The sequence below is a fragment of the Prionailurus viverrinus genome, chromosome D2 (assembly GCF_022837055.1).
Source record: "Prionailurus viverrinus isolate Anna chromosome D2, UM_Priviv_1.0, whole genome shotgun sequence".
Lineage (NCBI taxonomy): Eukaryota > Metazoa > Chordata > Mammalia > Carnivora > Felidae > Prionailurus > Prionailurus viverrinus.
In genome coordinates this window covers 47,468,388-47,496,330 of record NC_062571.1, presented here as the reverse complement: position 1 = coordinate 47,496,330, position 27,943 = coordinate 47,468,388, and the positions used below count along the sequence as shown (strand labels likewise).

General features: G+C 47.6%; 1 protein-coding gene across 1 annotated transcript in view; it reads left to right on the top strand.

Annotated features, from left to right (window-relative positions):
* Positions 1-27,943, top strand: part of VSTM4 (V-set and transmembrane domain containing 4) — a 98,857-nt gene that overhangs the window by 18,191 nt on the left and 52,723 nt on the right. The window contains exons 3-4 of the mRNA XM_047826502.1: positions 13,458-13,526; positions 22,757-22,864. Of these exons, the coding sequence (XP_047682458.1) occupies positions 13,458-13,526; positions 22,757-22,864 (177 nt within the window). The remainder of the gene's footprint in view (positions 1-13,457; positions 13,527-22,756; positions 22,865-27,943) is intronic.

The following is a 27,943-nucleotide window of genomic DNA, read 5'->3' as shown; positions in this document are numbered from 1 at the left end:
AAACGTAATAAAAATGAATCCAGAGAGGTAAGAAATACAGGCAGGGAATAACAGAATAAGAGTCAACTTGGAAAATGGCAGAGCAACACATTTGGGGAAGACGTATCACAGGCGCAGTTGGAGAGTCACCGGGAGGCTGAGAGGCTGTCGTGAAGGGACCTTGGTGATGGTGGCAGTGAATCAGGTGTGTGTCTGCAATGTGATATGGCAGCGCGAACAGCCGGTGTTCTTTCCATCCACGTACAAATTGGCCTGGTGTCCCTGGGGAGGAAGGCGGCTGTGTCGTGTGTACTGCCCTGGTGAGACTAATGGGGACTACAGCAGTCCGTTTTGGGAACCTCATTTCCAGAAAGATCCACTCAAACTAGAGAAGAGAGGCAAAGCTGATAAGGAAATGAGTGGCAGCCTCCAGAGATGTGATCAGTTTAGCTGAGGAAGCTTTGCTGGGCTTAGCGAACAAATTGCGTCGGAAAATAACACATTGACTATGGTGCTCAGTGGTGTTGGGTGAACTCATTTATCCCTTCACTCGGTGGGCATTTTACTGAGCACCTGCTCTGTGCCAGGATCCTGCTGTGCTGGAAACTTGGGGAAACATGGGCGGATCTGTCTGTAAGGGGGGCAGATATGTAACAGTGTATGTGCAAGGATCAAGGTGTGCACAATTTCAACACATAGGAGAGCCTCTAAGGATGAGGGAGAAGGCAGCGCCATTTCCACAGGGCAGGAAGTGGGAGGAAGTGGCATCTCAGTGTGTGGGCACCCTGTAACAGTGGGTCAGGACAGCTGGAGTCTGAGACGGAGTAGGGGTGATAACCTTGGAATAACTAGGGGAGGCAGGCAGTGCTGATGGTGGAGGGGTTTGTACTGAATATTAGAGAATTTGCACTTGATTTTGTAGGCTATTCTTCTCAACCTTGCCTAACGATTAGAATCACCGGGGCCATTATTAACATGAAGATTCCCCAGCACCTGCCCAGGGGATTCCAGTCTACTAGGCCTGGGTTGGAATTTGAAGATTTAACAGGAAGCCTAGGTGATTTTATCATCAGGTGGTTTTGGGGGCGGGGGAGGGGGTGTCCTCTGCTTTAGGCCTTGGAAAACCCACGAAGCATTTAAGTCTTCTGACAGATCCCTGTGTTGGCTCCTCAGGGCATGGGTCCCTACTACATTCGGCGGTAGGAATGGAGGGTCATGAAGAGGTCAGAAGAGAAGTCTCTAGTAATCGACTGGGTATGGGCAAGAGAGCGCTTGTGGCTGGCCCCCAGAGGTCTAACTCAGTAGTGTGAGCAGGGTGGTGCCCGCAGCTAGTCCACGGGGGACGTTCAGGATGGAGAGCCAGATGCCTGGAGGCCACCCTGCACCGATGCCCCCTAGGGACACAGGCATGTGGAGCCAAAGCTCCTATCTGATCGGGCAAGTGACATCCGAGTCAGGAAGCTGTAACCGTGGGGGTAGATGAGCATCCCAAAAGGCAGGGGTGGGGGTAGAGCTCCAGAAAACACCAACATTTGGGGCAAGGGAAGGAGCTAGCTTGGCTTGGTGTTGTTGGTCCGGGCTCCTCCAGGCCAGCCCGTTGGCCACCTGGGAAAGGCAAAATGTCCTTAGTGGAAGGGCAGCATCACAGGATGAAGGCACAGCAGCTTTTTGTCAGGAGGCCAGAAGGTCAGTCTGTGGGAAATCCAGAGGAGCACAGGGTCCTAGGTGGGGACCAGTATATTCACCTTGATCCCCAGGGGCCCAGCGAGCCTTGTGTCTTCCGCTCCAATGACAGTGATCTCTAGGTAGTATCTTCTCTCTCATTCTTCATGAGTAGGTGGGATACGACGAGGTCAATAGCAGCGTTAGGTCCTGCCCGACCCCAGGGACAGCAGGGGTGGAGTCCCGAGGGCCCTGTACCCAGGAGTCATATGGAGATGTAGGAAGGGTGCAGTCGACAGAACAAGGCAATCAGGATGGAAATAAAGGAGTATGATCAGAGGTTTGGGGGTACTTCCCAGGAGGGAGATGAAGAGGCCCAGTGAGGTGTTTCTCGAAGGGGGTGATTTATTGGGGTGTTCAGAGTTTTCTGACTAGATATACCAGGGCAGAGATTTTCCAGCATTCTTGATTCTCAATGCCCTTAGGTCAAAAGAAATAACTGATAATTTTGCTTTTTAAGGAGTCGGGTCCATCAGTTTAATATGAATATTTCTGTCCTAAAAACGGAGAGCATAATACATCCCTAGAGACTGAGACAAGCTATTCTTTTTAGTGGAAATTCCAAAATCACTTTTGAAATGAGGTGAAGATTTGATATTTTAGGGGACAAAAATCAATGCAGAGTAATGTGTGGCTAGTTGTGATATTGTTTTGTTTTTTTTTTTTTTTCAAATAATGATACTTTCTGAAGAAGTTCACTTTATTCTGTCCCTGTCGATGCACAGAAGTACCCGACCCTGTGTTTGTTCTCCACGCTCAGTGTCGACTGGTCACTCGCTGTGTGCATCAGGCATACAGTTCATAAACGAAGTCCACTGTCTTCCCATTACTGGGATGTTAGGGTCCCTATAGCCCCTCCACATGCCCTTTACCCCCTCTATCCTGTGTCCCTGCATCTAGGCACTTGTGTTTCATCCCTGCTCTATTTAGTAATCTTTTGACCTCCCTGCTTCCCAAGGCTGCCTCTGCTTCCCAGACTTTGAGGGTCTCCCTGCCATTGTGCCTTTTCCATCCAGCTCGATGTCCCCGTGGCCCCCCGACTTGCCCTCCCTGCATGCTGATTTGGTATGGTCCCTCCCAGGACGTGTAGACACGATAGAGTTCTTGACATGAGAACGGCCCTGAGCAGGGATGAGAGGCTGGAGTAGCTCCTAAGCCTGATTTTCTTCAGATGCCTACAGGGGAATTTCCAAGATGAGGCCCAAGGTCTGTCTGTGGGGCTTCCTGTCAAGGGCAGTCCCTAGTGCAGACCTGGGTGCCGTATGTCCTTCACGGTGACCGAGCTTTGAGACCGGCCGGTTTGCGGGATCAGCCTGCAAAGGCCCTTCACACCGGTGGGCATGAATCTCCAAGGCTTGCGACAGTGAGGTGGCCATTCATTTTAGGCTTCTTCTCTTAAGGGACAGCAGCTTTGATTCCCCAGACCTCATAAAAAGTTATCCTCGATGGCTTTTCAGCCCAGCTCTGCCACCCACAGACTCAGAAGACTGGTCTTCTGAGCCAAAATGAATCTGCATACTTTCAGATGGAGGTGTCTTCATTAACAGTGAAAATGCTAATAATAGAAGCAATTTGCAAAGGCTGTCTCCTGCAATTTAATCAGTAGTTCAGTCTGACCCCCAAATAACATATTTTAATAAGCCAAATTGCTATTTGACTTAAGATGATATAAATAAGCTTTAAAGGTGGGGAGTGAACAAAGCAAATGGAAAACTCTGTTACCCTAAAAGTATTTGGGGGCAAAGATTAAATTATAATTTCTTATTTGAGTATTTAACCCCAAAATGTTAGAGGGAATTTAATAATTGGATCTGAAAGTACAACCACAGGGAATCAATATTTCAAGTTTCAGTGGAAGAAATTAAATAATTCCTTTTTCTCCAGAGACAGAGAACAGATAATTGGGAATGAGATTTACTAAACATTTAGTGCTACTGCTTAATTAAGCAAGCACACATCATGATGTTGAAAGTGTCAACAGGTCCAGATACTCAAAGGGAACAAATTGACAACGGGAGTGTAATTTAAACTACACTTGAAACACTTCAGCGTGCCTGCCCTCACTCCCAACTGCCATGGTCTTGGAAGAGTTGAAGAGAGTGAAGACTTAAACAAACCTCTATCAAGCCCCTGCTTATGAGCCTGTTATCGCTGTGCTTTCCTTAAAGAGAGGGATGGGTGGAGTGATCCCCACCCTCTCAGGGCCCCAGCCTCACAATCCAGAGAAGGAAACAGGTCGACATGTGCACAGATCTGATCGATATTATGGACAGAGCTAATAAAAAGGGAATGTCAGTGGGCCATACACGAGGGTGACGCTGGCTTGGGAGTAAGGGAGAGAGCTCAGGATATGAGCTTGGAGGAAATGAGAAGGTCACCTAGAGGACGCGGGATTCCACTGGGCCACAGGGCGAGGAGGGCTATGGTCACTATGGGCCATCCATGTCAAGAGACGAAACAGGCTAAGCAAAGCTAGATAAGGGAGAAAAGGAATTTGCAGATAACTTGATGAAATTGGATGCACGTTTGTGGCTGGTGAGGGCCGGAGGTGGGCAGTGGTTAAGAGCCAAGTTTGGCACAGTAGACCTGGCCAGGGACCTTGACTCCAGGGACCCTGCCAGGTTCTTCTTAAATGCACCCTCACACCTGACACTGTACATGGTACACAGAAGGGCTCGGTGCTGATTTTTTTTTTTTTTTTTAAGAAAGAATGAATGAGTGACCCAAGCTCTTGGGTAAACTGCCATTTTAATTAATGGCAACAGGGAGTGGGAGGTGGTAGTAAGAAAATATATAGACCTGACCCGGAGTCGTAACTGGAGGGGGCAGTTACCAGGCCCTAAGCGTCAGTATTTCCTAACCATTGTTTGGGGATATACACACGGTCTTTGTCTTCTGTAGCTGATTCCATTTCAGAAGGCAACCTTCTTTTCCAACTGCTCTGTTTAATAGGAAGTCTATTTAGTATGGTTTTTTTTGTTTGTTTGTTTCCTCTTTTGCTTTGTTTGCTTTGTTTTTAGGAATTTGTCCTACAGTGGATGCAAAAGAGGAGTGGCTCGAAAAAGACAAAACCGGAGCTTTTCCGTTTCTCATTAGCTGCTCCCTGTAGGTCACTCAGAGGTCTTATTCACATTTATGGCTTTGTCTGAGCCCCAAGAGAGACTGCCTTTGGCCTAACTCTTAGAGACGCAGGGGGGAAGTGAAGCAATCGGCCAACTCCGGAGAGCAGAGACAGAGAGAGTCTCTGTGTCTCCCTGGGGTTACAGTTGCCTTCCCTGAGAACGCTGATCCAGTTATAAATAGTGGCCACACAGCTACATCTTAACAGGGTTTTCCTTGGGAAACCATCTCATCATTGAATAGGGGTAGTGAACTGAGTATATTCATTGTCGAATTTACAGCAAAAGTGTTGACTCATCTTTATTTTCTTTAAGGATCTTCTCTTGTGAGTACTTCATATCACCAACCTCTTCTGGTCTCCTTTTCCCTCCTGTTGATCTGTGCAGGAGGCTGCCTAAGCAAACTGAGGCAGAGAGGCATCTGCTGTCTGGATTCCTGCTCCCTCCCTGCCCCCCACCTCCCTGAGTGCAAATCAGTGAGGTCTACATGCCAGGGACCAAAACTTTAAATGGCTGCCCCTCTCAACATCAGTGGACTGAAGAATCGTCTTCTGCTTAAGGTCTTGGGACTTCCTGCCTTCATTCTATACCAAACTAAGAACTCAGAGGCCATAGAATGAATCACGGCAGGCTCAAAGTACATAACTTCGAGGCCAGAACTTCGCAGGGAAGTCAGGCTTGGGGGCCTGTTGCTTTCATATGAAGGGAGGTGGCAGGGTAGAGCAGGTGTCTCCCTGGCCTCTCTTCCCAGCCTTCCAGAATGTGACCATGTCATGGTCCCAGCACCAAGTTCCTTTTAGAGGAGGCCTTGACCCACCATGGTGTGATGTTAATTGCATTCATTTGTTCGTTCAAAGTGACCGTGACGTATAACGGGCCAAGAAGGATTCTAGGAAGTGAGGAAGACAGATGTAGTCCCAGCCACCATATACCTTCCGGTCAGCTAGGGGTGGCAGATAATGACCAAGATGAATGAGAACACATTCTGCAGGGAGGGAGGGCGTGAAACCCTGCGTAATCATTGGAAGAAGGTCTCCTCTGACTCAGATTGTCCCCACTTTCCAAGTTTGAGTCAGCCACGTGGGGAGACCTACATCAATCGTTATAGATGGTCTGCCCTTTAGAAAGTAACTTTCTTGAAAACTGTGTTCTTTTGCTCTGAGACATGCTGTGAAGAGGGCACCTGTTAGGATGAGCACGGGGTGTTGTATAGAAACCAATTTGACAATAAATTTCATATTTAAAAAAAATTAAAAAAATAAAGGGGCCTTTTGGAGTTTTTGTAAACAACACTCATGCGATGGGCTTACTCCTTAGTTTTTGCAGTTATTTTGTTTTCCCTGGATTAAACACAGAGGCATTGTCTCAGTTTTCAAGCTCTGGACCCTGCCCTGGACTAGAGGAGAGATTGAAGCCCAGGGTCCGTCTCCTCATCAGTTGACTCCCCTCTCCCACATCTCCTTGAACTCTGTGCCCGCCTCTCTACTACGAGTGGGTGAGGCAGGCAGGCTTCTCTAAGTGGAGTCCCGGGACCTCCAGACTCAGGATTTTCTGAACGATGCACTCCCTCATCGTGCACATTCCCAAGCCCTCCCTAGATTTCTCCAGTCGGAAGCCCAGGGGTGATGCCTGGGAATGTTCATTTTAGCAAGAGCCCCAGTTAATTCTACTGCCCACTAAAAGTCTTAGAAATCTTGGTCTTTGGGCACTCAATGAAGGTAACACCCTCTGTGATTAAAATCGGTGTAACCTGGGAGGAGAATACTGGGAGGAGGCCCAGCATGTCCTGCAGTGAAAGTAGAAAGGCGACAGTGTGTCTCTTGAGCTCAGGCTGGTCTTTCCATGTCCTTGCTGTATGCTCCCTGAAGCCTCCTCAGTCCTCTGGCTGTGCCAGGACCCTCTGTACTCTCCTCTGCATCAGTACTGCATTCTGGAGGGCTTTCTGTATCAGAAATGTGCTGTGCACCTTCCTTTGGATGTAACCCACGATTGCAATTTAAGCTCCTTCAATTGTAGGATCCTTTGTTAGAGGAGCTGGGGACACAAATGAGCAGATGAGAAAGAGTTTGGGAAGAAAGAGAGCCTTTCCAAGGCCCCTAAAAATTCTCAGCCACCTGTTCTACAGATGATGGGGTCAGGCCTTAATGCAGGTCCAGATAAGGATGCCAGTATTATCGGCGAACGGGAGACCAGAGAGGGAGGTGGGAGGCGCCTCAGCCTGAAGGCCATTGTCACAGGGTCTTGGCATAAACTCAGGGGACACAGTCTGCTACAACCTGTGAAACATGCCTTTCCCAGGGGAGTTGGCAGGACATTCTGTCCAAGTTAGGAATCAAGGCTCTCAGTTTTCACACCTCTTTGAGTGACGGTTTCCCCACGGGTCTCATCACAGGGGGCTTGACTGAGATTCTTTCTTCCCAGCCTGCTTTTTCCAGACACAAAGCCGATAGGATCAGTTTGTCTTGGTGCCTCTGCGCCACATTCTTCTAGACCGTTTGATCCTGTAGCCACTTTCAGCCAGTTCTTCCCAGAGGGGCCGAGATCCAGTGAGTCTCACAACTTGCCCCTTTTTAGATTTCATCTGATTCTGCTGTCTTGGGCAGAGGCCCCCAGACAGTCTGCGGCTCTGTCATCTGGGCCAGCCCCTCACCAGAAAGTCAAACAAGCTCTTCCCACTGGGCACCAGGGTCCCAAGGAAATTATAAAGCCGTCAGTAGGTCAGTTGATGACTTGGCTTTGAGCCCTCTTTACTCCTTTTCTCCACTGGGAGCCCAAACCGACTGTAAACGGGCCTGGGAGTCGGACAGAAATCAAAATGCCCACTTTATTCCAGATAAAGCTGTACCGAGAAAAGCGGTTTGGTGCTGAGACCTAATTGGACTTCCTTTTGCTTTTTTTGGTCCATTGCGCTACCTTCCTCGGCACCGTCTCCCCGGCCCAGCATGGGGGCCCTGGGACCCACACCTCATGGGTGGAGGTGGTCCGTGCAGGTAGGATGAAAGAGGAGAATGCACATGAGTGGCCACAGGCGGGCTCCCCAGGAAGCAGGGTTCGCTGCACTCCCAGCAGTTGGGGTAATGAGAACTTCCCAAGGGGATGCACGCTGCCCACCCCTTCATTAGCTGTTTGCTAAGAGCCCAGTCTCAGAGCATGTGGCAAAACAGAGGCTACCTTGAGTGGGACTTTGACCATATTCCTCTCACCCAGAGAGGGGCAGTGTGTCACAAGCTCCCCAGGATCGGGGGCTCCTGTCAAACCCCCTTGCCTAGAGAGTAGGAAGTGAGTGGATGTGGGAGTGGAGGGAGGGTCAGGCAGGGTTACTGCAGGAACAGGGTCCCTTTAGGGAAGCGACAGACGTGCTATCCCAACCTTGGAATCCCAGCACAGAGCATAAGCACCCCCCACCCCACCCCATCATGACCCTACAAGACAGCCCATTGGTTAAAAGGCTGACTGAGTGCATGTGAATTCCTAACCTTTGAGGGATTAGGCTGGGAACTCCCCCAATCATAGGTAGTTGTCAGAAGGTAAGGACTTTCAGCTCCGCTGAGCTGATGCTTAGGAAGAACCAGCATTCTGGGTACGAAAGGCTCCTTGTTGCCTTCTCCCCAATTGTCTGAGAGTCCAGCTGGGTCACCAGGTAAGGCAAATGCAGTTGATAGTGATAGATTCACTGAATCTTGTTTGAAAGATTAGCCTTCTGATGGCTAAGTTCCTCGGAAACCGTTACGAATGCTCTGTGATCAAGAAATTTGCATTTTATTTCTGAAAGTCTTCGATCAACACGAGCAATCTGGGGTTGGAAAATTTGCCACTCTTTCCTTGGTCAAGCAAAATGTTTCCTTGAAGCATTTTATCCTCCTCCGTATCTACCCCGCAGTGGCCTCTTCCACTCAGTGTGTCCAGGGTGGCCCCTATAAATTTCTGACCCGCAGGTGCAGCTGTGGCGTGAAGGGGGGGTGCCAATAGTCAGCCGATCCACTGCTGGTCCATTACAAAGCCCTTCTGTCGGCCTGGCCTTGTCCCACAGAGTGTTTCCTTACAGCGTGGGGACTCAGCCGCATGGCTTGACAATGTATCAAATTCACTTTGAGATAACATGGGATTAGCGGCTGAAACCAGACAGTTAATGGCAAAAGCCCGGGAAGATTTCTGAAGCTCCAGAAGAGGCCATGTGAAGATTTTTCTTCTTTTTTTTTTAATGTGTAAGTTTAGTTCTTGTATTTATTTCTTTATTCAATTATTTTTGAAGTGGGAGTGCAGAGGGAGAGGGAGGGAGAATCCCACGCAGAGAGAATCCCATGCCCAGTGCCGAGCCCAACCATAAGATCCTGACCTGAGCTGATATCAAGACTGAGCCACCCAGGCACCCCAAGAGTTTTCTTTCTCGTAGGAACAGATAAAGTTATGACCAGAGTTGCTGATCATCATATGCAAACAAAGTTGCCGCATCTTCCCATAAAACAGTTGCACTGGGGGAAAGTGAGGAACATCTATTAATTCTTTGCTTAGAGCCCTGATAGCTCAGCATCTGTTTTTTGGCTCTTTCAATGCATGTCTCTGTAAATTGGTTAGGGAGACCTTGTTATCTTTTATCCCAAATGAGGCAAAGCGTTGTTAGTGACCACATCAAGTTAGTGACTACAATTTCTGAAAAGAAAAAAATGAAAAGTGAATCAACTGATATGAAGACACCGGCTTTTGCTAGTGGCAGCCCTTTTGAGCTGTAGACATTTAACAACAAGGACAAGGAACCCTTTCTTGTGGACCATTTGGATGATTGAAGATGCACACACTGAAACAAAGGGCTGACAGCAAAGGACCATGCTGGACTTAGGTGCAGGAATTGGAACAGTGAATAAAATAATAAAATAGACAAAATCCCTTTTCTTATGGAGCAAAACATTGTGGATAAATATGGCTCACTAGGTCTCAGGCACACTTCATATATTAACCCATTAAACTCTCACGCCTCCCTTAAGAGTGGGCACTTACCATCCCTATTTGTGAAACCAAGGCACTGGGCAACCAAGCAACTCGCCCAAGGTTACACAACCAGAAAATGGCAACTAATTTTTTTCAACCTGGGGTGTATCAGTGCATCTCAAACAGTGCATATGACTGACCGAGGGTATCTGGTTTAAAAGCAGATTCTGATCCAGTAGGTCTGGATTGCGGACCCTGTGATTCTGCACTTCTTCCAAGCCCCCAGGTGACACTGTACTGCTGGTCTGTTGATCATATTTGGAGTGGTAAGGCTCTGGATGATGAGGGGCATCTTCGATCTCCCTAAAAACTCAGCTGCTTGGAGATAATCTGTTTTTCCTTTCTGTATTGTCTCCGTTGGGTCTCTTTATGCTTATTCTAGCCTGGGCTCAATTAGTTGAAGCTATGAAAGCCCATTCAAGCTAATTCAGAAGGAAGGTAGGGATAGTTTAGGGCTATGGAGCTCATAAAATGCAAGGATAGCAACCATATTCCATAAGCCCTCTTGGGACCTAGTGCTCCAGCAGCACCATGTCCTCAGCCCTATGAGCCCTCTGACCTCCAGTTTCCTCTTGTGGGTTTTGCCCTCTGCTCCATTCCAGTTGCCTCTGTTTCCAACATGGCCGCTACCCAAAAGTCCACAGGCTCTTTTAGCCCCAACGCTCTCAACAACCATATATCTTATATTTCTTAGCTTAAATTCTTGGGGGAAGAATCTGACTGATTGCTCTGGAAGTCAGCTGTGAGTGGGGAAATTAAGCAGGAATGATGATGGACAAATTATGGGACTTCTCTAATACCATGGGCAAGACCAGGTATGCACTAAGAGTTCATTGCTGGAGGGCCAGACTGCTTACTTTTCGAGGCAGTCAGAAAAAAATGGATTTTCCATCTATTTGCTAGGCACTTACCAGCTGCCAGGCAGTCTGCCAATGATGGGGATATAGAGGTAGAAGATCCAGTTTCTGGTTTTAAGGAGTTTAGGTTCTAAAGGGAGAGTTCTTGAGTTGTGACAGACCCAGCTTATAGCAGACTAAAGCCTGCCTTCTGAGAAAAATTAGAAAGCTGAAAAATAATTTGCATTTCAGCTATCCCAATTACATGTTTATATTTAATCAATACATTTGGATTACATAATTATATGTGCACATGTATCTTTCAGCTATCCTAATTGTTCTCTGAAGGACTACCTAGATAAATAGAGCGTAGAGAAGTTAGTGACCCCAATTGTTGGAGACACTTAACTCTTGAAGGAATTCAACCATACTTAAGCAGCACTAGTTAAGAGAAGCTATGTAGACAGTATCCATCAGGATGCTTAGGAAGCAAGCAGACAGGATCAAAAGCAAAAACAGATAATGGAAACAAGTCTATGGGTGATGCAGATATAAAAGTTATCAGGCATGTGCATTGACATAATATGATTGATATGGTTGAGAAATTAGGTGACAAGCTGGAGAAATTCATCTGAGAGCTGGGATGTATAAAAATGAATTAAATTAATTAAATGTAAAAAATAATTAATAGGGGTGTCTGAGTGGCTCAGTTGGTTAAGTATTTGACTCTTGACTTTGGCTCAGGTCATGATCTCATGGTCGTGAGATAGAGCTCGGTGCTGGGCATGGAGTCTGCTTAAGATTCTCTTTCTCCCTCTCCCTCCACCCCTTCCCCATTTTGCACTTGCTCACAAGTGTGCTCTCTTCCTCTCTCTCTGTCTCAAAAAAAAAAAAAAAGAATTAATATATGGGCTTAATAGCAGGTTAGACACTGATGAAGGGGGTTGGTGATTTTCAAAATGGGTCAGTAGGAAATACCCAGTACAAGGCCTAGGGAAGTAAAAAGATGGAAAATTCAGATTGAAATTCATGACAACATAAGGTTTTTTTGAGGGGGGAGTAGTAAATAGAGGTAAAGTTTCAGAGGATCTCTGCCATAAGCCTTGCCTCTCATACTAATTCAATCTCCAATCCAACCTCCTTTATCTTTCTATTCAGGTCCCAGATGTGTGATAGCCACTGACCACAGGTGGCTATTTAAATTTAAATTTAAATTTAAAGGGCACCTGGGTGGCTCAGTTGGCTAAGCATCCAATCTTCATCTCGCTCAGGTCATGATCTCACAGTTCGTGAAAATGGAGCTCCAAGTCAGGCTCTGTGCTGACAGTGCTTTTTGGAACCTGCTTGGGATTCTCTTTCTCCCTCACCCTCTGCTCCTCCCCCGCTCGGTGCACGCTCTCGTTCTTTCTCTCAAAATAAATAAACTTAAAAAACATTTTTTTAACTCAAATTTAAATTTAAATTAAAAACTGAATTCCTCAGGCTCATGTGGACTAGCCACATGTCACATTCTCAGTATCCACAGGTGGCCAGTGGCTACTACATGTACAGAATGGGCATAAAACATCTCCATCGTTCCAGAAAATTCTATCAGACAATAATCTCATTCCTTGATGTTTTGGGCGTTTTTGTCAGGTTAATTTTTATAATTTTATCCTATAATTATATTACTGTTATGCATGGAACCTTTCCATAGCTCCCACCTCTTTAGTGTAATGCTCACAGATTTACGCTGTGTCGCTCAATTCTGTTTCCCTGATTGCTGAAAGCAGGCGCGGTAAGTTCGCTGATCACCCACTGACTAAAACTGTACAAAATCATTTTGAAATGATATTTATCTTCCAGGCCCTCTGGGGGGAATTAAGTTAAATATGATAACATGTAGCCACAAGAGCAGCAAGATGCTTGGCACATGGTAGGCATTCAGTAAATGAGATGTCAGTCAGTCACTGAACACCATTCCACAACTCTACAGAGGAAACAGAATCCCTGAAAAGTGGAGACAAAGTGTGTGTGTGAGACTGTCTCGCATGGAATGGTGCTCAGAGCACAGACCCTGAGTCATCAGATGACTTCAGGCTCCTCTATCTAGTGGTACCCAGGCAAGTGCACTATACTTTTTTTTTTTTAAATAATTTTTTAAAATATAATTTATTGTCAAATTGGCTTGCATACAACACCCCATGCTCATCCCAACTATACTTTAGAAAGATGTCCGCTAGGGGCTCCTGGGTGGCTCCATCAGCTAAGCATCCAGCTTCAGCTCAGGTCATGATCTCAGTGTTTGTGGGTTTGAGTCCCACATTAGGCTCTGTGCTGACACCTCAGAGCCTGATGCCTGCTTCGGATTCTGTGTCTGCCTCTCTCTCTGCCCTTTCCCCACTCATTCTCTCTCTCTCTGTCTCTCTCTCTCTCTCAAAAATAAGCATTTAAAAAATTAAAAAAAAAAAACCAAACCAGAAAGGTGCCCACTAAAATGATTTCAGTTCTTGGAATTCCTACCGGGAAACTCTTCATTTTGCTAGTATGTGGGGCAAGTGGACTTCTGCCATACCCAGTCCCAGCTTTGCCATTTATTGGCTTTTAGACAAGGGCAATCTGATTCCCCCCCACTGGTGCCTCCATTGTTGTTGAGTCATTGCACCTCTTTTTAATGTGTGAGTTGTGATAATCAAATGTGGTTTTGCAAATGGAAAAATTACTTCATAAAGGTGAGTGCCCTACATACCGTATGGCATCATTTTGGGTTACCGTGTGGGCTGGGGCCATAGCGTACTGTACTTCATGCTGTCTCATTTCTTTTTTTGCCTTACAGTGATTTCCCTCAAAGCGTCTGAAGATTCATCCTTTGAGAAAAAGAAAGAGACCTGGGCATTTTTTGAAGGTAGACCTGGCATATTTCTTTATTATAAGATGCACCTCGCTTTTAGATAATAGGAAAGGAGTAGAATGGGAGGAAAGTGTAACCAAACTTGGGGGGGGGGTCACCACTTGGGGTACACCAAATTGAACACAACCCAAGGAAATACTGAAAGCAAAGGACTTTTTATTACTTGTGGCAAGTAAGGAGACAGGGAGCTAGCTCTTAAAGCACTGTCTCCCTGTGGGGTTAGTAAGGGAAGCTTTTATTCAGTGCCTTAGGGGGCGGGGACGGGGAGTTTGTATAGGCGCTTTTGGTTCAATTGTGCAGGCCTACCGTGTCAACCTGCTAGAGCATACATTGTATGTTCAAAACATGGCAGAAAACTCCCCCCAGAGGAGGAGATGTTAGTATAAAGAGCTAAAGGTGACTTCAGGTCAGCCACTGGGGCTTCTGTGCAGGTCCTCAGCTCCAGTCGGGCTCAGATTGGCTCACATTAGATGTGTCAGGAGAGACACATCTAGAAAGGGGCTCTCAGGTGGAAACACCTAGCTGGGCATCTCCTTGGCTGGACCTGTTAGTTCTGCAAAACAAACCTCATTCCTTCCCTGCTTTGGTCTCTTCCCCTCCTCCCTGCGGCTGATACCTTTCCTCCCTCTTACTTGAGTAACTTCTTATTGCACTTTAGCTAACAAAAGGAGCCTGAAGTCTTAGTTGTGCTGTGATGTCAAGTTGTTTTCTTATCCTAAATTTACTAAAGAGTGGAGTGGGAATGCCCGGTGGTATCAGCCCGTGGGTTTTGAAAGAGCAGAGGTGAAAGGCCCAGTCTGTATAATTTGGGCTTGTTCGTTTTGTTTTGGCTCCAGAATTCCTACTGCAATGTAAAAAATGAAATGTGCAGGGGCGCCTGGGTGGCTTGGTCGGTTAAGCGTCCGACTTCGGCTCAGGTCATGATCTCACGGTCCGTGGGTTCGAGCCCCGCATCGGGCTGACAGCTCAGAGCCTGGAGCCTGTTTCAGATTCTGTGTCTCCCTCTCTCTCTGCCCCTCCCCTGTTCATGCTCTATCTCTCTCTGTCTCAAAAATAAATAAACGTTAAAAAAAAAAATGAAGGGGCGCCTGGGTGGCGCAGTCGGTTGGGCGTCCGACTTCAGCCAGGTCACGATCTCCCGGTCCGGAAGTTCGAGCCCCGCGTCAGGCTCTGGGCTGATGGCTCAGAGCCTGGAGCCAGTTTCCAATTCTGTGTCTCCCTCTCTCTCTGCCCCTCCCCCGTTCATGCTCTGTCTCTCTCTGTCCCAAAAATAAAAATAAACGTTGAAAAAAAAAAATTCAAAAAAAAAAAAAAAAGAAATGTGCACCTACTGTGACAGAGTTTATCTCAGGTTTCATACGGAGTTGGGGATTCTGGAAACAGTCTGAAAACCTTAAGCAAATGATTTTCAGCCTACATCAGAGCCCCCTGGGAACCTTTAAAAGCACTGATGCCTGAACCGCATCTCTAGAGATTCTGATTGAGCTGGGACTTGGTTAAAGCTCTCCAGGTGATCCCAGCATACAGCCCTGGCTGGTCCCAGACCAGCAGCATCAGCATCAGCATTCCCTGGGAGCCTGATACAAATGCACACTGTTGGGCTTTACCCTCACTTACAGGGTCGGAAACACTAGGGGTGGTGCCCAGCAATCAGGGTTTTCATAAGACCTCTGGGTGATTCTGATGCGCTCAGGTTTGAACCTCGGAGTGGTGATTCTCAGCAGGAGGTGATTTTGCCCCTCCAGGGCCTATTTGCCAATGTCTGGATACATTTTTGGTTGCCACAACTAGCATTTTGATGTTACTGGCATCTGTTGGGAAGAGGCCAGGGAGGCTGCTAAACATTGTAGCAATGCACCAGTCAGCTCCAACAGCAAGGAATTATCTGGCCCCAAATGTCAAGAATGCTGAGGTTGAGACACCTTGCCTTACTTGGAGTAAGGAAGGTTCACAGAAATTATTATCACAAAGTAGATGAGGATTATGGCCAAAAGCAATGAAAGAATGTACTTTGTGAGTTCTTAGAGCCTTTGGTCAGTGAAAAACTGATTAATGTCAAAAGGTGATCAGGAAATTGTGAAAGGTGACATTTTGTGAAAGCATGACATTTACTGATGATAAATCACCTTGCCAAACAGATCTAGGGACATGTGTGCGCCTTGGGGGCCTCCCATCACCTTTAGTTAACTAACAGATGTGATGGAAGGAGATCTTGCCCAATGAGGGGGCAGGCACTTGGATCTAAACCCACCTCTTTCAATAGCCAGTTAAAAGCAGTGGATGGAGGCACTTGCTCTCTTAGGAAAAATATAATCATGATTGTGATCGTTATTTGCAAACTAGAAGGTGTCACCCAGGTAGGCCATTAGGTTTCAAACATTTTCTTTCTCAGATCGTGTGATCTCCAACAGCGATTCTTTGCATTCCCTGCCTTTTCTTAGGCAGGCTTTGTAGCTGTCTTTTTATTTAATGACCCTCTCCTAGCAAAATAATCCCCAGCTCTCTCCCTCAGCCTTTCATTCAGGGAATGCCTGTTTGTTAGCAAAGAGATGAAAGCAACTTTAATCCACACAGAGCAAAGTAGTAAACAACTGATTTACCCCATGTTCCTCTGAGCTGCCCCATGACCCGGGCCCTGGGCCCTAAGATGGGGAGAAGTATAGAGACATCCAGAGCATCCCTAAGGTAGGTCACTGGCAGCTGTAACAGCGGGAGCCCTGTTTATCATCAGATCCATAAAGATCTCCTGGGGGGTTGTTAGTAACCCTGGTTCTGGGCTCCCCACCGAGAATCCGATTATTGCATTTAGGAAGTGAGCAAAACATTTGTACTTTATTGGGGCCCAGGGTGTTTCCCCAGTACAAGTGGTCTGAGGACCATATTTAGACAACATGGCACAAAAAACAAAACTTGGTATGTTGGGAAAGTTTGCAGCATTTGGTCCCACCATGCCTTGCAGCATAATCAGTGTGTCTAAAACGCTTTGTATGATTAATAGTATTTTATAATTCACATGTAGCTATGAAAATCAGGGTCACTCTCGACCTAACTCTACACAAAAGCCGGAGCCCGACGTGGGCTTACTTGTCAACACAGAGAATGAGGTCCCTTCAGAAAAGCATAATTGGAATCCTCACTATGTAAAATGCCTCAGAGCAGCTGTTTCCAGTGTTCTTTCCCTGTGATTTCGGCAGCAGCAGCCTTGCATTTTGCTTTTTTAACCCAGCCACAGCATTGGCGAGGTCAGGGGTACAGATGAAACTCCCTGGCGCCTGAGCCCAGGCCTTTGCCCTTTTGTTCCTGGATGGAAGGGCTGCTGCAGAGAGTGCGGGGGGACCTCCATCCTCCAGGGGCTCGGCTCAGCTGGCCGTGCGCCCACAGCACAAAACCAGTATCGTCAGGCCTCTTGGTGAGATGCTGGAGTGAGTTAAAATCCCTCAGGGCTGTTGCTCAGGTATTTCTCACCAAGCAAGATGATACTACAAACTGGATTAAAAAAAAAAAAAAATAGCAGAAGCATACAGTTTGCTGCCTAGACCTGAGATCTTGGCATCTGCATTTTCCCTGGGAGAGTGGAGGACTGACATCGACTTTCTAGAGTCAGCGGTCTGGCGAGAGGTGGTCCCTTCGCTGTGCTGAGGAATGCTGGGGTCACCGGGCTTCACAGCACCCCCCCCCACACACACACACACCCCAGCCGGCCTCAGGGTTGCCTGGCAACAGGTGCCGCCTGCCTTTCACTGGGGCCTCTCTGCCTGGCCTGCCCTGCGGTGGCTTGGTTTTCTGGGAGGGCGGGAGCTGGCACAAGTACACTGTGCACCCCGTCTCGGCCTCCCCGCCGCGTGAGTGTCACTCCAGCCTGCCGGCCCTGCCATCTGCTTCGGGGAGGCCTGGGCTGGGGATGGTAGGGAGACATTTTCTGCATGGTGGCTTGCAGTGGCGTCTAAAAATGACATCGGTGCCTTTGGAAGGCCAGCAGCAAAAGACAAAACTGCAAACGGATTTGAGGAACATAACAAGGTTTTGAGAATTATTTTGAGTGTGCAGGTAATGTGTGGCGTTTTAAAAGCTAATCCCAGATTTGGTTAAGTGCAGATGTTTTGTTGAATGTGGATCTGAGCGCTTGGATTCAGCCTCCAGACAAGCATTGTTTGGCCCGGTCTGAGTTTTTTAAAACCTTTGCGCCAACGTTTATAATTAGAGAAGTGTTTACATAAAAGTTAAGGGAAAGTCAGAAGATACAGCAACGCTGGGCGGGCATTCCAGCCCAAGGATGGCTGGCTGAAACATTGTTGCTGCTCTCAGTTCTGCAGGGCACAGCTTTGCTCTGGCTCATCCAGGAGGAAAGGTGGTGTTGGATGGAGGTGTTTTGTGACCCTGGCTGAAATGGCTCAGGGTTTTACCTTTGCAGAGAAAATCATGGGGAGATGGTTTCAGTGTTTTGAGTAGATAAAACAGGGCGATTGTCTTTATGCAGCAAAAGGAATGCTTGGAACAGAGGAAAAAATTGGAACCTTGGGGTACCGGTGGCTGCCCGATCCAGGGAAACTCAGGTGTTTTGAGCTTTTCTTCTCCTGCAAGGTGACACTTTTTAAGGTTCCTGTAGCTCCAAGAACATAACAGAGAGCAGGCACGATTGATCCTAGGCCCGTGGGGACCCCCACACAGGCAGCTGAGGCATGCCGGCCAGGGTCCGCAGCCCAGGGGGCCTGTGTGCGTGGCGGTGTAGCTGAGCCTTCCAGCTGGCCAGATGTTTGATGATTCTGCAGCTCCGGCTGCCTGTGGAGAGCCCCCTTTGTGCCACGTGGTAGAGGCTGTGATCTGAAACCAGAGCTTGGACCTCTTGGAGCCCCTCGCCTCCTGCTGGGGCAGAACGGGCCACAGATGTCTACGGTATGCTTCTGGGGATGCTTGGGGGAGATTCTTACCACGACCTTGTCCCTGCTTGATTCCTGCAGTTTCGAAACCAGGGAAAGGGTTGCGATGAAGAGGGAGTTCGTGGAGGGCGTTGCTCTGCTCCAGTGGTGCAGACACTTCAGTGTGACAGTTTGTCTCTCCAACCAAGAACGAGACTGAAGCTAAATTGCCCTTGCCTCTGTGGTCCAGGGTCCTGCGCCTTTGGAAATCCCCTCGAGGCAGATGCTGTGTCCACCTGCCCCGTGTCTGCGTGCCTGGCAACAGGGCCACATCATTTGCTACCCTCTTGTGCCAGAAATGGCTATACGGCAGAATCCCCGAGCAGCTTGCTCAACTGCATGCAAATCCAGGACTGGCCATATGTTCTCTGTGTTCTGGCCCATCCTGTGGCCTGTCATGAATCCTGGTCTGTGACCTCTGCTCCAGCTCTCAGAGCTTCATTGCTTAAACAGAGACCCAAGCCCCTACCTCCAACCACTCAACCGAGTTCTCTACCATTTGAACCTGCAAAGCCCATGCATCTGAGACACAGGTGTCTCTCAAAACTTCAAAGGCAGTTTTGATTCTAGTTGTGGGAGAGGGTTTCCTCTGCTTCTGTCCCAGACTCCTCACATACCACTGAACTCATCGACCCCCGTAATCTGGCTCGGCCTCCACCATCCTACTGAATTGGCTTTCCCCCCAAGACTTTTCCAGTAGCTTCCTAGTAGGAAAACCCAATGGATGTTTTCCAGCAGCACCTGATGCTATTAAAGAATCTTTCTTACATCTCCTCTCTTGGCTTCTAGAACTCTCACTTCCGTCTTCCTCTGCTTCTGTGGTTGGCTCCTGTCTCCCTCTGTAGGAGACTCTTCCTTGACCCTACCCACCTTCCTGCTCCCTTAAATATTAGGGCAGGTGTTCCTTTCACCTTGCAGCCTAGCCCTACTATGTTTTCTACTTATTGTACTTTTAGTCCAGGCTTCTAAGTTGCCATGAACAGAAGCATACTCAAGCTAGCTTGGGCAAAAGTGCTGACTGGACTCCCCGGGGCGGTGAGGGGGTGGGGTGGGAGGAAAGGGGGGCAGGAAGGACAGAGCTGAAAGGAACCTGAGATGTCTGATTCCATCCCATTCTCCCTCCTCGTCTCTCCAGCTCACTGTGGAGGCCAGCCCCCCACCTCCCCCAGCTTGCCTGCCTTTTGGGCACTTACCTAACTGCTTCTTCCAGGTGCCAGGGGCTTTACAGAGGTACTTTCCTGTTGACCCAGAAATTCCACTTCTAGGAACTTAATCTTAAAAACCTAATATGAGAGGTACATCAGGGTTTTGGTTTGTGAGTCCCCATCACAGTCACTTGTGAAAGGAAACAGAAACATTTTGAGTAGCCAATGATAAGGTACTGTTAAGCCACTTACATTGATATGATAAAGTTTTGTCACTCTCTCCCTGTATTTTTATTCTTTCTATGTATTTTGCATATTCTATGCTATTTCATTTATTTACCTTTTAATGTTTATTTATTTATTTTGAGAGAGAGAGAGAGAGAGAGAGAGAGAGAGCACGCACACAAGTTGGGGAAGGGCAGAGAGGCAGGGAGAGAGAGAATCCCAAGCAGGCTCTGCACTGTTAACATAGAGCCTGACACGGGGCTCGATCTCACGAACTGTGAGATCATGACCTGAGCTGAAACGGAGTTAGACACTTAATCGACTGGGCCACCCAGGCGCCCCTTCTGTGTTATTTTAGATAGGACTCAGCACAGAGCTCCAGCCCTCTTTGAAGCTCCTTGTGACCTCCTCAGGTTGGCTGAGTTCTTTCTGTGTGTTTTGAGTACTAGGCGCACTCTCCTATTGGTGCAAATACCATGCAGCTCTCTGATTTCTTGATGAGGCTTTTAAATCTCCATTGTTCTATTTCTTACACTTAGGAGAGTGCTTAACGTGGCTGCTAGCTATGTTGTAAATGTCTGTTGGCTAAAGAAATTTGTCAGCAGAGAAATATTGTTGCTAAGTTCAAACATCTGTAGCTTTTTGCTACATAGAAGGTTAAAGGAATGCTTTCAGATTCTCTTTTACTTTCTTTTTTAAAAATTTTTTTAGTTGATTTATTTATTTTGAGAGAGAGCGACAGAGACAGTACAAGTTGGGGAGAGGATGAGAGAGAGGGGGAATAAGAGAATCCCAAGCAGGCTCTGCACTCTCAGCACAGAGCCCAAAGTGGGGCTTGAACCCGAGATCATGACCTGAGCCCAAATCAAGAGCCAGACCCTTAACTGACTAAACCACCCAGGTGCTCTCCCCCACCTTTCACTTTCTGAGCAGTTGGCATTTTCTCAATCAGATTGGTGTTAAAGTTGATTACTGGAGTTTAAGAAATGGATGAACATTGTTATGGGCTCAATATCGGTGTTCCCCCAAATTCATGTGTTGAAATCCTAGCTCCTAATATGATGGTGTTAGGAGGTGGGGCCTGTGGGAAGTGATTATATCATGAGAGTGGAGCCCTCACCAATGGGATTAGTGCCCTTATAAGAAGAGACCCCGTAAGAGCCTGCTTGCTCTCTCTTTGTTCTCTGCCATGTGAGGCTATTAAGAGAAAACATCTCCAAACTAGGAAGAGAGTTCTTACCAGACACCAAGTCTACCAGCGCCTTGCTCTTGTGAGAAGTAAATGTTTATTTCTAAGCCACCCAGTCTATTGTGTTTTGTTATAGCAGATTGACTGAGACATATATGATCATGGTTTAACTTCACAAAAATTATCTTGAGGTAATTGTAGGTTAATATGTATTTCTAAGAAGTGATAGAGATCCCTTGTATCAGTTTGTACCCTTAACCCAATTTCTCCCGATTATAACATCTTGCAAAACTACAGTACAATATGGCAACCAGGATATTGACATTGATACAGCCAAGATACAGAAATCCCCATCTCCACAAGGGTTTCTTATAGCCAAACCCATCAACTCCCATCAGCTGATAGCTTCCCATCAACTACTCCCTCCTTGACCTCTGGCAATCACTAATCTGTTCTCCATTTCTATAATTTTGTCATTTCAAGAATATTATATAGGGGCGCCTGGGTGGCTCAGTCAGTTAAGCAGCCGACTTCACCTCAGGTCATGATCTCGCGGTCCGTGAGTTTGAGCCCCACGTCGGGCTCTGTGCTGACCGCTCAGAGCCTGGAGCCTGTTTCAGATTCTGTGTCTCTCTCTCTCTGACCCTCCCCCTTTCATGCTCTGTCTCTCTCTGTCTCAAAAATAAATAAATGTTAAAAAAAAAAATAAAAAAAATAAAGAATATTATATAAATACAATCACACAGTATGTAACCTTTTGGGACTTTTTCCCCTCACTCAGCATAATTCTTTGGAGGTTCCAGATTGCTAGATGTGTCAATAGTTTGTTACTTTATCACTGAGTAGTAGCTGGGGGGAGGGGGGGTGTGGATAGACTCCAGTTTGTTGAACCATTCACCCACTGGGGGACATCTGGGCAGTTTCCAGTTTTGGGCTATTGTAAATAAAGCTGCTATAAACATACATGTCCAGGTTCTTGTGTGAACTTAAGTTTTCATTTTCCCAGAGTGCAATTGCTGAGTTGAAGGGCATTTGTAGATGTATCTTTTAAGAAACTGCCAAACTATTTTCCAGGGTGGCTGTACCACTTTACATTCTCACCAGCAATATTGTTGAGTGACCCAGTTTGTTCATGTCCTTGCTAGCATTTGGTATTGTCACTGCTTTTTATTTTAGTTGTTCTGATAGGTGTGCGAGATAGTTCACTGTGATTTAAATTTGCATTTGTCTAATGGCTAAGGAAGTTGAACATCTTCTCATGAAGTTATTTACCACCATATGTTCTCTTTGGTGAAATGTCTCTGTACACTTCTGCTCATTTTCTAGTAGGATTGTTTGTTTATTTTTTATTGTTGAGTTCTGAGAGTTCTTTATCGTCTACATACTAATCCTTTGTTGGTTGTACAGTTTGCAAATATTTCCTCCCAGTCTGAAGTTTTGTCTTTTCATCCTCCTCATATGGGTTTTTACAGGGCAAAAGTTTTTAATTTTGATGAAATCAAATTTATCACGTTTTCCTTATATAGATAATGTTCTCCATGTCAAGTCTAAAAATTCTCTGCTTAGTCCTAGATCCCAAAGATTTTTCTCCTCTGTGTTCTTCCCCAAACTTTTCTAGTTCATATTTTCTGTTTAGGCTTGTGGTTCATTTTGAGTTGATTTTTGGTAACGTATGAAGTTTATCTTACTTGGTGCATCTCCTCTGACCTGGCTCGTCCTGACAATGCTCCGCTGTGTCCTTGCCCTCAGATATCTACATATACGCCGTGCTCGTGTGCTGTGTGGGGATTCTCAGCGTCCTACTCTTCACCCTGACCATCATCTGGCAGTCTGTGTTTAGCAAGAGGAAATCCAGAGGTAAGCGGATAGATAAGGTCATGTCTGGAATGGGAGCACTACCAAACCACAGACAGGCGGAAGACGCTGGGCAAAGTATAACCTTGTTTGAAAAATGCATCGTGAGTCAGGGATTATTTACCTGTGACTGGTGAGTACAGCGAGTGAGGAGCTGTGTCTCCCTGAGACTCCGCTAAAATCAACTGTAACCACATTTAAATTCCTCTTTTTCTCAGGTCCCTTCCTCCCGTGGTTTCTGGGGGGGGGGGGGGGTGGCCCTTACTCCTCTCATTCTCCTAGAAGGGGCTATGGAGTCAGATGAACCTGGGTTTGATCCCGGCTCTGCCACAGACCGGTTTTAGATGTATTCCTGAACTGCCCTGAGCTTCAGTTTCCTCATCTGTGAAATGAAATGGGGTAGACACTGCCTTCCTCAGTTAGCACACTGTTGTGAGTGTTATTGTTCACAGTACTGGCGCTGTGCCTGGCAGGCAGGTGGGGTTAGGAAGGCTCCGCCCGGCCTGAGTGTTCACTTCCTTCCATCTCCTTTCCTGTTGGCATCCCTGATGCCCGGAATGTGTCCTCAGCCCCTTCTTGCTCTGCGTTTTCTCTCTTAATGATTCCTGTTCTGGGAACGCTGATTCTTCTCTTTCTATGAAGGCTGCCTGCTTTCCCTCTTCAGTCCCCACCTCTCACCAAGCCTCAGAGTCACATTTCCACCAGATCCTGTACATTTCCTCTGAAACACCCTCCCTGCTGCACCCCCTTGCGGATTCCTGAAACGGGTGCGGACGCTGTAGCTCCCAGAGATGATGTGGGTGATAGCTGGGCTCTGGAATTAGGCTGCCTCTGGTTCAGATGGCAACTCTTCACTTACCAGCTGATGACTTACCCGCTCTGCCTCACCTTTCCCATCTAAGTAATGGGAATGTAGTAGGGTGCCAGGCTCTTAGGATTATTATGAGGATTAAGTTCAACGACAACAAAAACTTTAACACATTCTGACTCTCATAAGTGCCCTGTGTGTATGATAACTTGTGGTTATGGTTACGCGTAAGCGTAAGGTTACAAAGCTGGGAAGTGTCAGATTTGGTGGCCACGGTCTAAGGGGACACTCAAACAGGGAAACCGAGCCCTGCTTCCAGAAGGCCTCTCCGCTGAGGCCAAAGTGCGGGCAGGGCTAAGGGGACCAGGGAGGGAGAGGGTGCACTCAGGGACCAGCCTGCAGGACGCTGTTTGCAGCACAGAGTTAGGAGACAAGGGGAGGACGGTTCCAGAACTTTCAAGAGCTGTAGCTGTGGGAGAAGGGTCACCAACAGGAGCCGCGGAAGAGGGACCCAGGCGGTGCCAAACCAGGAGGCCGCAGGGAGGGAGCCAGGACTATGCATTCCTCACCCCTTCCTTCTCCCTCCCTCCTCTTCTGCTGCTTTGCTTTGGTCTCACGGACCCCCAAACCAGAGGGCAGGGCCTGGAGGTCAGCCTCCAGGCCAACAGAGATCCTGAGAGGTGCACAGAGACACTTGGCACACTGGGCTCCGGAGACAGAGCAAGGCTCGTGGCCACACCTTTCTCCTTCACAGCTCGTGCCGCTCCCACGGTGCTCTGCACGGTCTCTGTGGAGCCCGAGAGCTGCCTTCATCCTCGCTATCTGCCTGCCTTGTCAACAGAGCCGGGGCTTTCCCCGGCTCCGAGGCTCCGAGACCTTGCCCACGTTTACGGGCTTGCGGCACGTGTTGCACACGTACAGATGCGCTCGCCGCCCTTGCAGACAACGGGAGTCACAGGCCATTTGCCTCCTCCCTTCTCCTTGGAATTTGGCGTGCGACAGCTGCTCAACAAATGGGGAACAAATGTGTCTGTGTCCCAGCTGCTTTGCTCCCACCTGTTGGAGTTCGGAAGCCGCCTGGGCAGTCTCCAAGGCCGTTTTGCTCCAAAGACACCTCTGCCCGTGTTCAGGAGCATGCTAGAGAAGTGTGCCTTGAGCTGCAGGTTCTGTTAGGCCTTAGGCAGAATCGGGGAAACAAAGCAAGGGAGTTGGTTCAGGAGACATCCTTCCCCTTCGGGGCCAACAAGGCAGACTGAGACACACCCTCCGGGCTTCACTCAGAGCCGCTAGGGACCCAGATGCCAACTGCCCTCGTCCCTCCCGGAGCGGGCACGGACAGCCTCGTGTGCACCTGCACGCAGTGTCTGAGAGCCTTACCGAGCTGCCAAGAGCTTCGCCTGGGCGCCTGTGGCAGGCCAGACTGTTGTTGCTCACTCGCTCTTCTACGTTCTTGTGTCATCCTCACCATCTGTCTGGAATGACAGTCCCTACTGCGACCGTTTGAGAGAGAACACAGCTGAGGAGCCTGAAAAGTCCTGACACAAGGGCGTGGCAGAGGCCACGTCCAGCCTGATCCCGAGCCTTCCACATTTGTCTTCAAGAAAACCTTCGCCATCTGGGGGCCAGCCTTGCCAAGGAATTTCCCTTCAGCCTTCCATGGTGGTTGTTGCTAAGGTCCTTCCTGAACAGCAGTCATAGCTCCCGCAGCTCCTAGGGAGCTGGCCTTCTGTAGCCCTGGCAGGCAGGTCCTGCCCCACGTGGCCTAGGAGCCAGGCACCTCCCCACCACACTGTAGAGCCAAGTTCAGAGGACGGTGGTGGGCTCAATGTTACCCCTCAGCTGGACCCCGGAGCCTTAGAGCAGCACTGCCCGGACCTTAAGGAGCAGATGGTTCCCTGGGAAACCTGCTCAAATGAAGATTCTGATTCAGTGCCTCTAATGCGATCCCAGATGGTGTCACCACTGCAGGTGTGAGGCCACACTTTGAGTAGCAAGGCCTTAGAGCCGGTTCTTCTTAACTCTGTCCTGCTCTGTCCCTCCCTTCTGTCACAAGTATTCCAAAAGGATCTCATTACTCTCTGGAAATGAAATTCATAGATGAGATATGCTTGCTGAACCCACAAATATAGAATCAGGCTCAGAGCCCCTTGTCATATGGACATGGTCTGCGTTTTCTATGCAACCATGTGTGTGTTGGGCCTTCTGCACCCTGGCCACATGGAGGGAGGCTAAGCTCTCTTGCCTGTGTGAGAACCACACAGTGTCCAGGTTCATGGGCTGCTCGCATACATGTGCAAAGCAGAGGTGAGCCCAGCACCTGCTCTCCCGCTCCCTTGGCAAGATCTGTCTGAAAAGAGGATATCAGAGTAGCTGTCCCCACTCCTGACGAAATCCCCTGGAGGGGCCCTGAAATAAACAGAGCCCATCCCGGAAGCCGGGAGGCCAGAGGGCCAGTGTCCTTCTCTCTCAGCCTTCCTGCTGCCCTGCCCTCACCCCCGGCCTTGCGCTGCCTCGTTTTCCTGGGGTGCTCGTTATTCACGTGAGCTGGACTTAACTGCACCCATGTGTTACTTGCCTTCCACTTCCTCCCAAGCTGTGAATCTTCGTCCTGGCTCTTTGTTAGTGCCAGGGTACCTGGAACTTCATCCCAGGGCCTCTGCAGCTTTGACTCACCCTGGAAAGCACCAATCCTGATGGCTCAGGACCAAGCCCTGAGTTATTCTAATGGTTCCCCAAGCACACTGGTTTCGAATGGCCTTTACTTGTTCAGGAATTAATCCAGACTCGCTGCTTTGAGATGGCCCCAACAATCCCCCAACCTTCTCCGTCTGAGCTTTCAAAAGGGCAGTTTTTAAAAAATGTTCATTTTATTTTGGGGAGAGAAAGAGAGAACGTGAGCAGGGGAGGAGCAGAGAGAAAGGAGGACAGAGGATCCGAAGCAAGCTCTGCAGTGACAGCAGAGATCCTGATGCGGGGTTTGAACTTACAAACCGTGAGATCGTGACCTGAGCCAAAGTCAGATGCTTCATGGACCGAGCCACCCAAGTGCCCCTTAAAAGGACAGTTTTGAAGGCTCACTAGACCCAGATGGAAAGAGAGGGGCTTAACCCTGTTGTCTCTGCTCTTTGTGGTATCTTGGTCTCTGCTCTTTGTGATATCTCTGCTCTTTGTGATATGCTGGAACTCTAGCCCTGGAACAGGGCTTCCTAGAGCTTGCCAGATAGATAGCGAGATATCTTGCTAGATAGCCCTGCATCAGGCTCTGAACTAGCAACACAGAGCCTGCTTGAGATTCTCTCTCTCTCTCCCTCTGTCTCTACCCCTACCCCACTCATGCTTCTGTCTTTTTCCAAACAAATAAATACACTTAAAAAAAAAGAAACTGTTGGAAATTGTATATTGTTCCTTTTTCTCCTTGAACTTTTATCGTCAAGCCACTACCACCACAAGATTTTTTCCCACTTTATTACAGTTGTTTTTGTTCATACTTCTCCGTAAAAATAATGTGTATAAAGATTTTAATTAAGGATTTTAAAATTTCCTTATTCCATAAGTTTCTAGGTTTTAATTGTTTTTGTGTTGAGTTACCAATATTACATAATTAATGAGATCTAGAACACGGGTATAAAGAATCAAAACTCCATGATAATGTTATCAATTTTGATAATAACCATACGGAGAACATTTCATTGGAAATGTATTTTTATTGAAGTAGATTTGTAGTTTACTTCATATACCCTTGTATGAATTTGCTCAGTAATAGAATTCAGCACCAAATCTATTCCTACTTTTTACATAGATGCTAACCCTGAAATACTTCATTCCGCATAAAAGGAGGCAGGAATGGATGAAGTTTTCTTATACTATTCAGTACTTTGTGTACTACGGAGTTACATGTCCGAAGTCATATAGTGATCAGTCACTGAAAATGATTTTTAATACTCTCCCAGCTGACAACTGGATTAGGTTATTATTTAATCCTTGCTGAAAGCAAAGTATTGGAAACTTCTCTGCTGGTGAAAGGTTTAGATGCCCAGCCATTGGTCATTCGCTTTCTCAACACCGGCACCAAGGTTTCAAATCATTTCTTGTTTGGTGCCTACTATTTACCCTTAGGACAAGTCTCCATAGTACAAGCCAGGATGGGTGAGAGGCATGCGTTCAATTTTGTGCAGAGAAAGGATGATGTGATGAGGAAGGAGGGAAAGGAATACAGCCAGAACTCAGGCATGTTTCAGGAGAATGAATTCTGAGGAAAGAATACCATGGTAGGT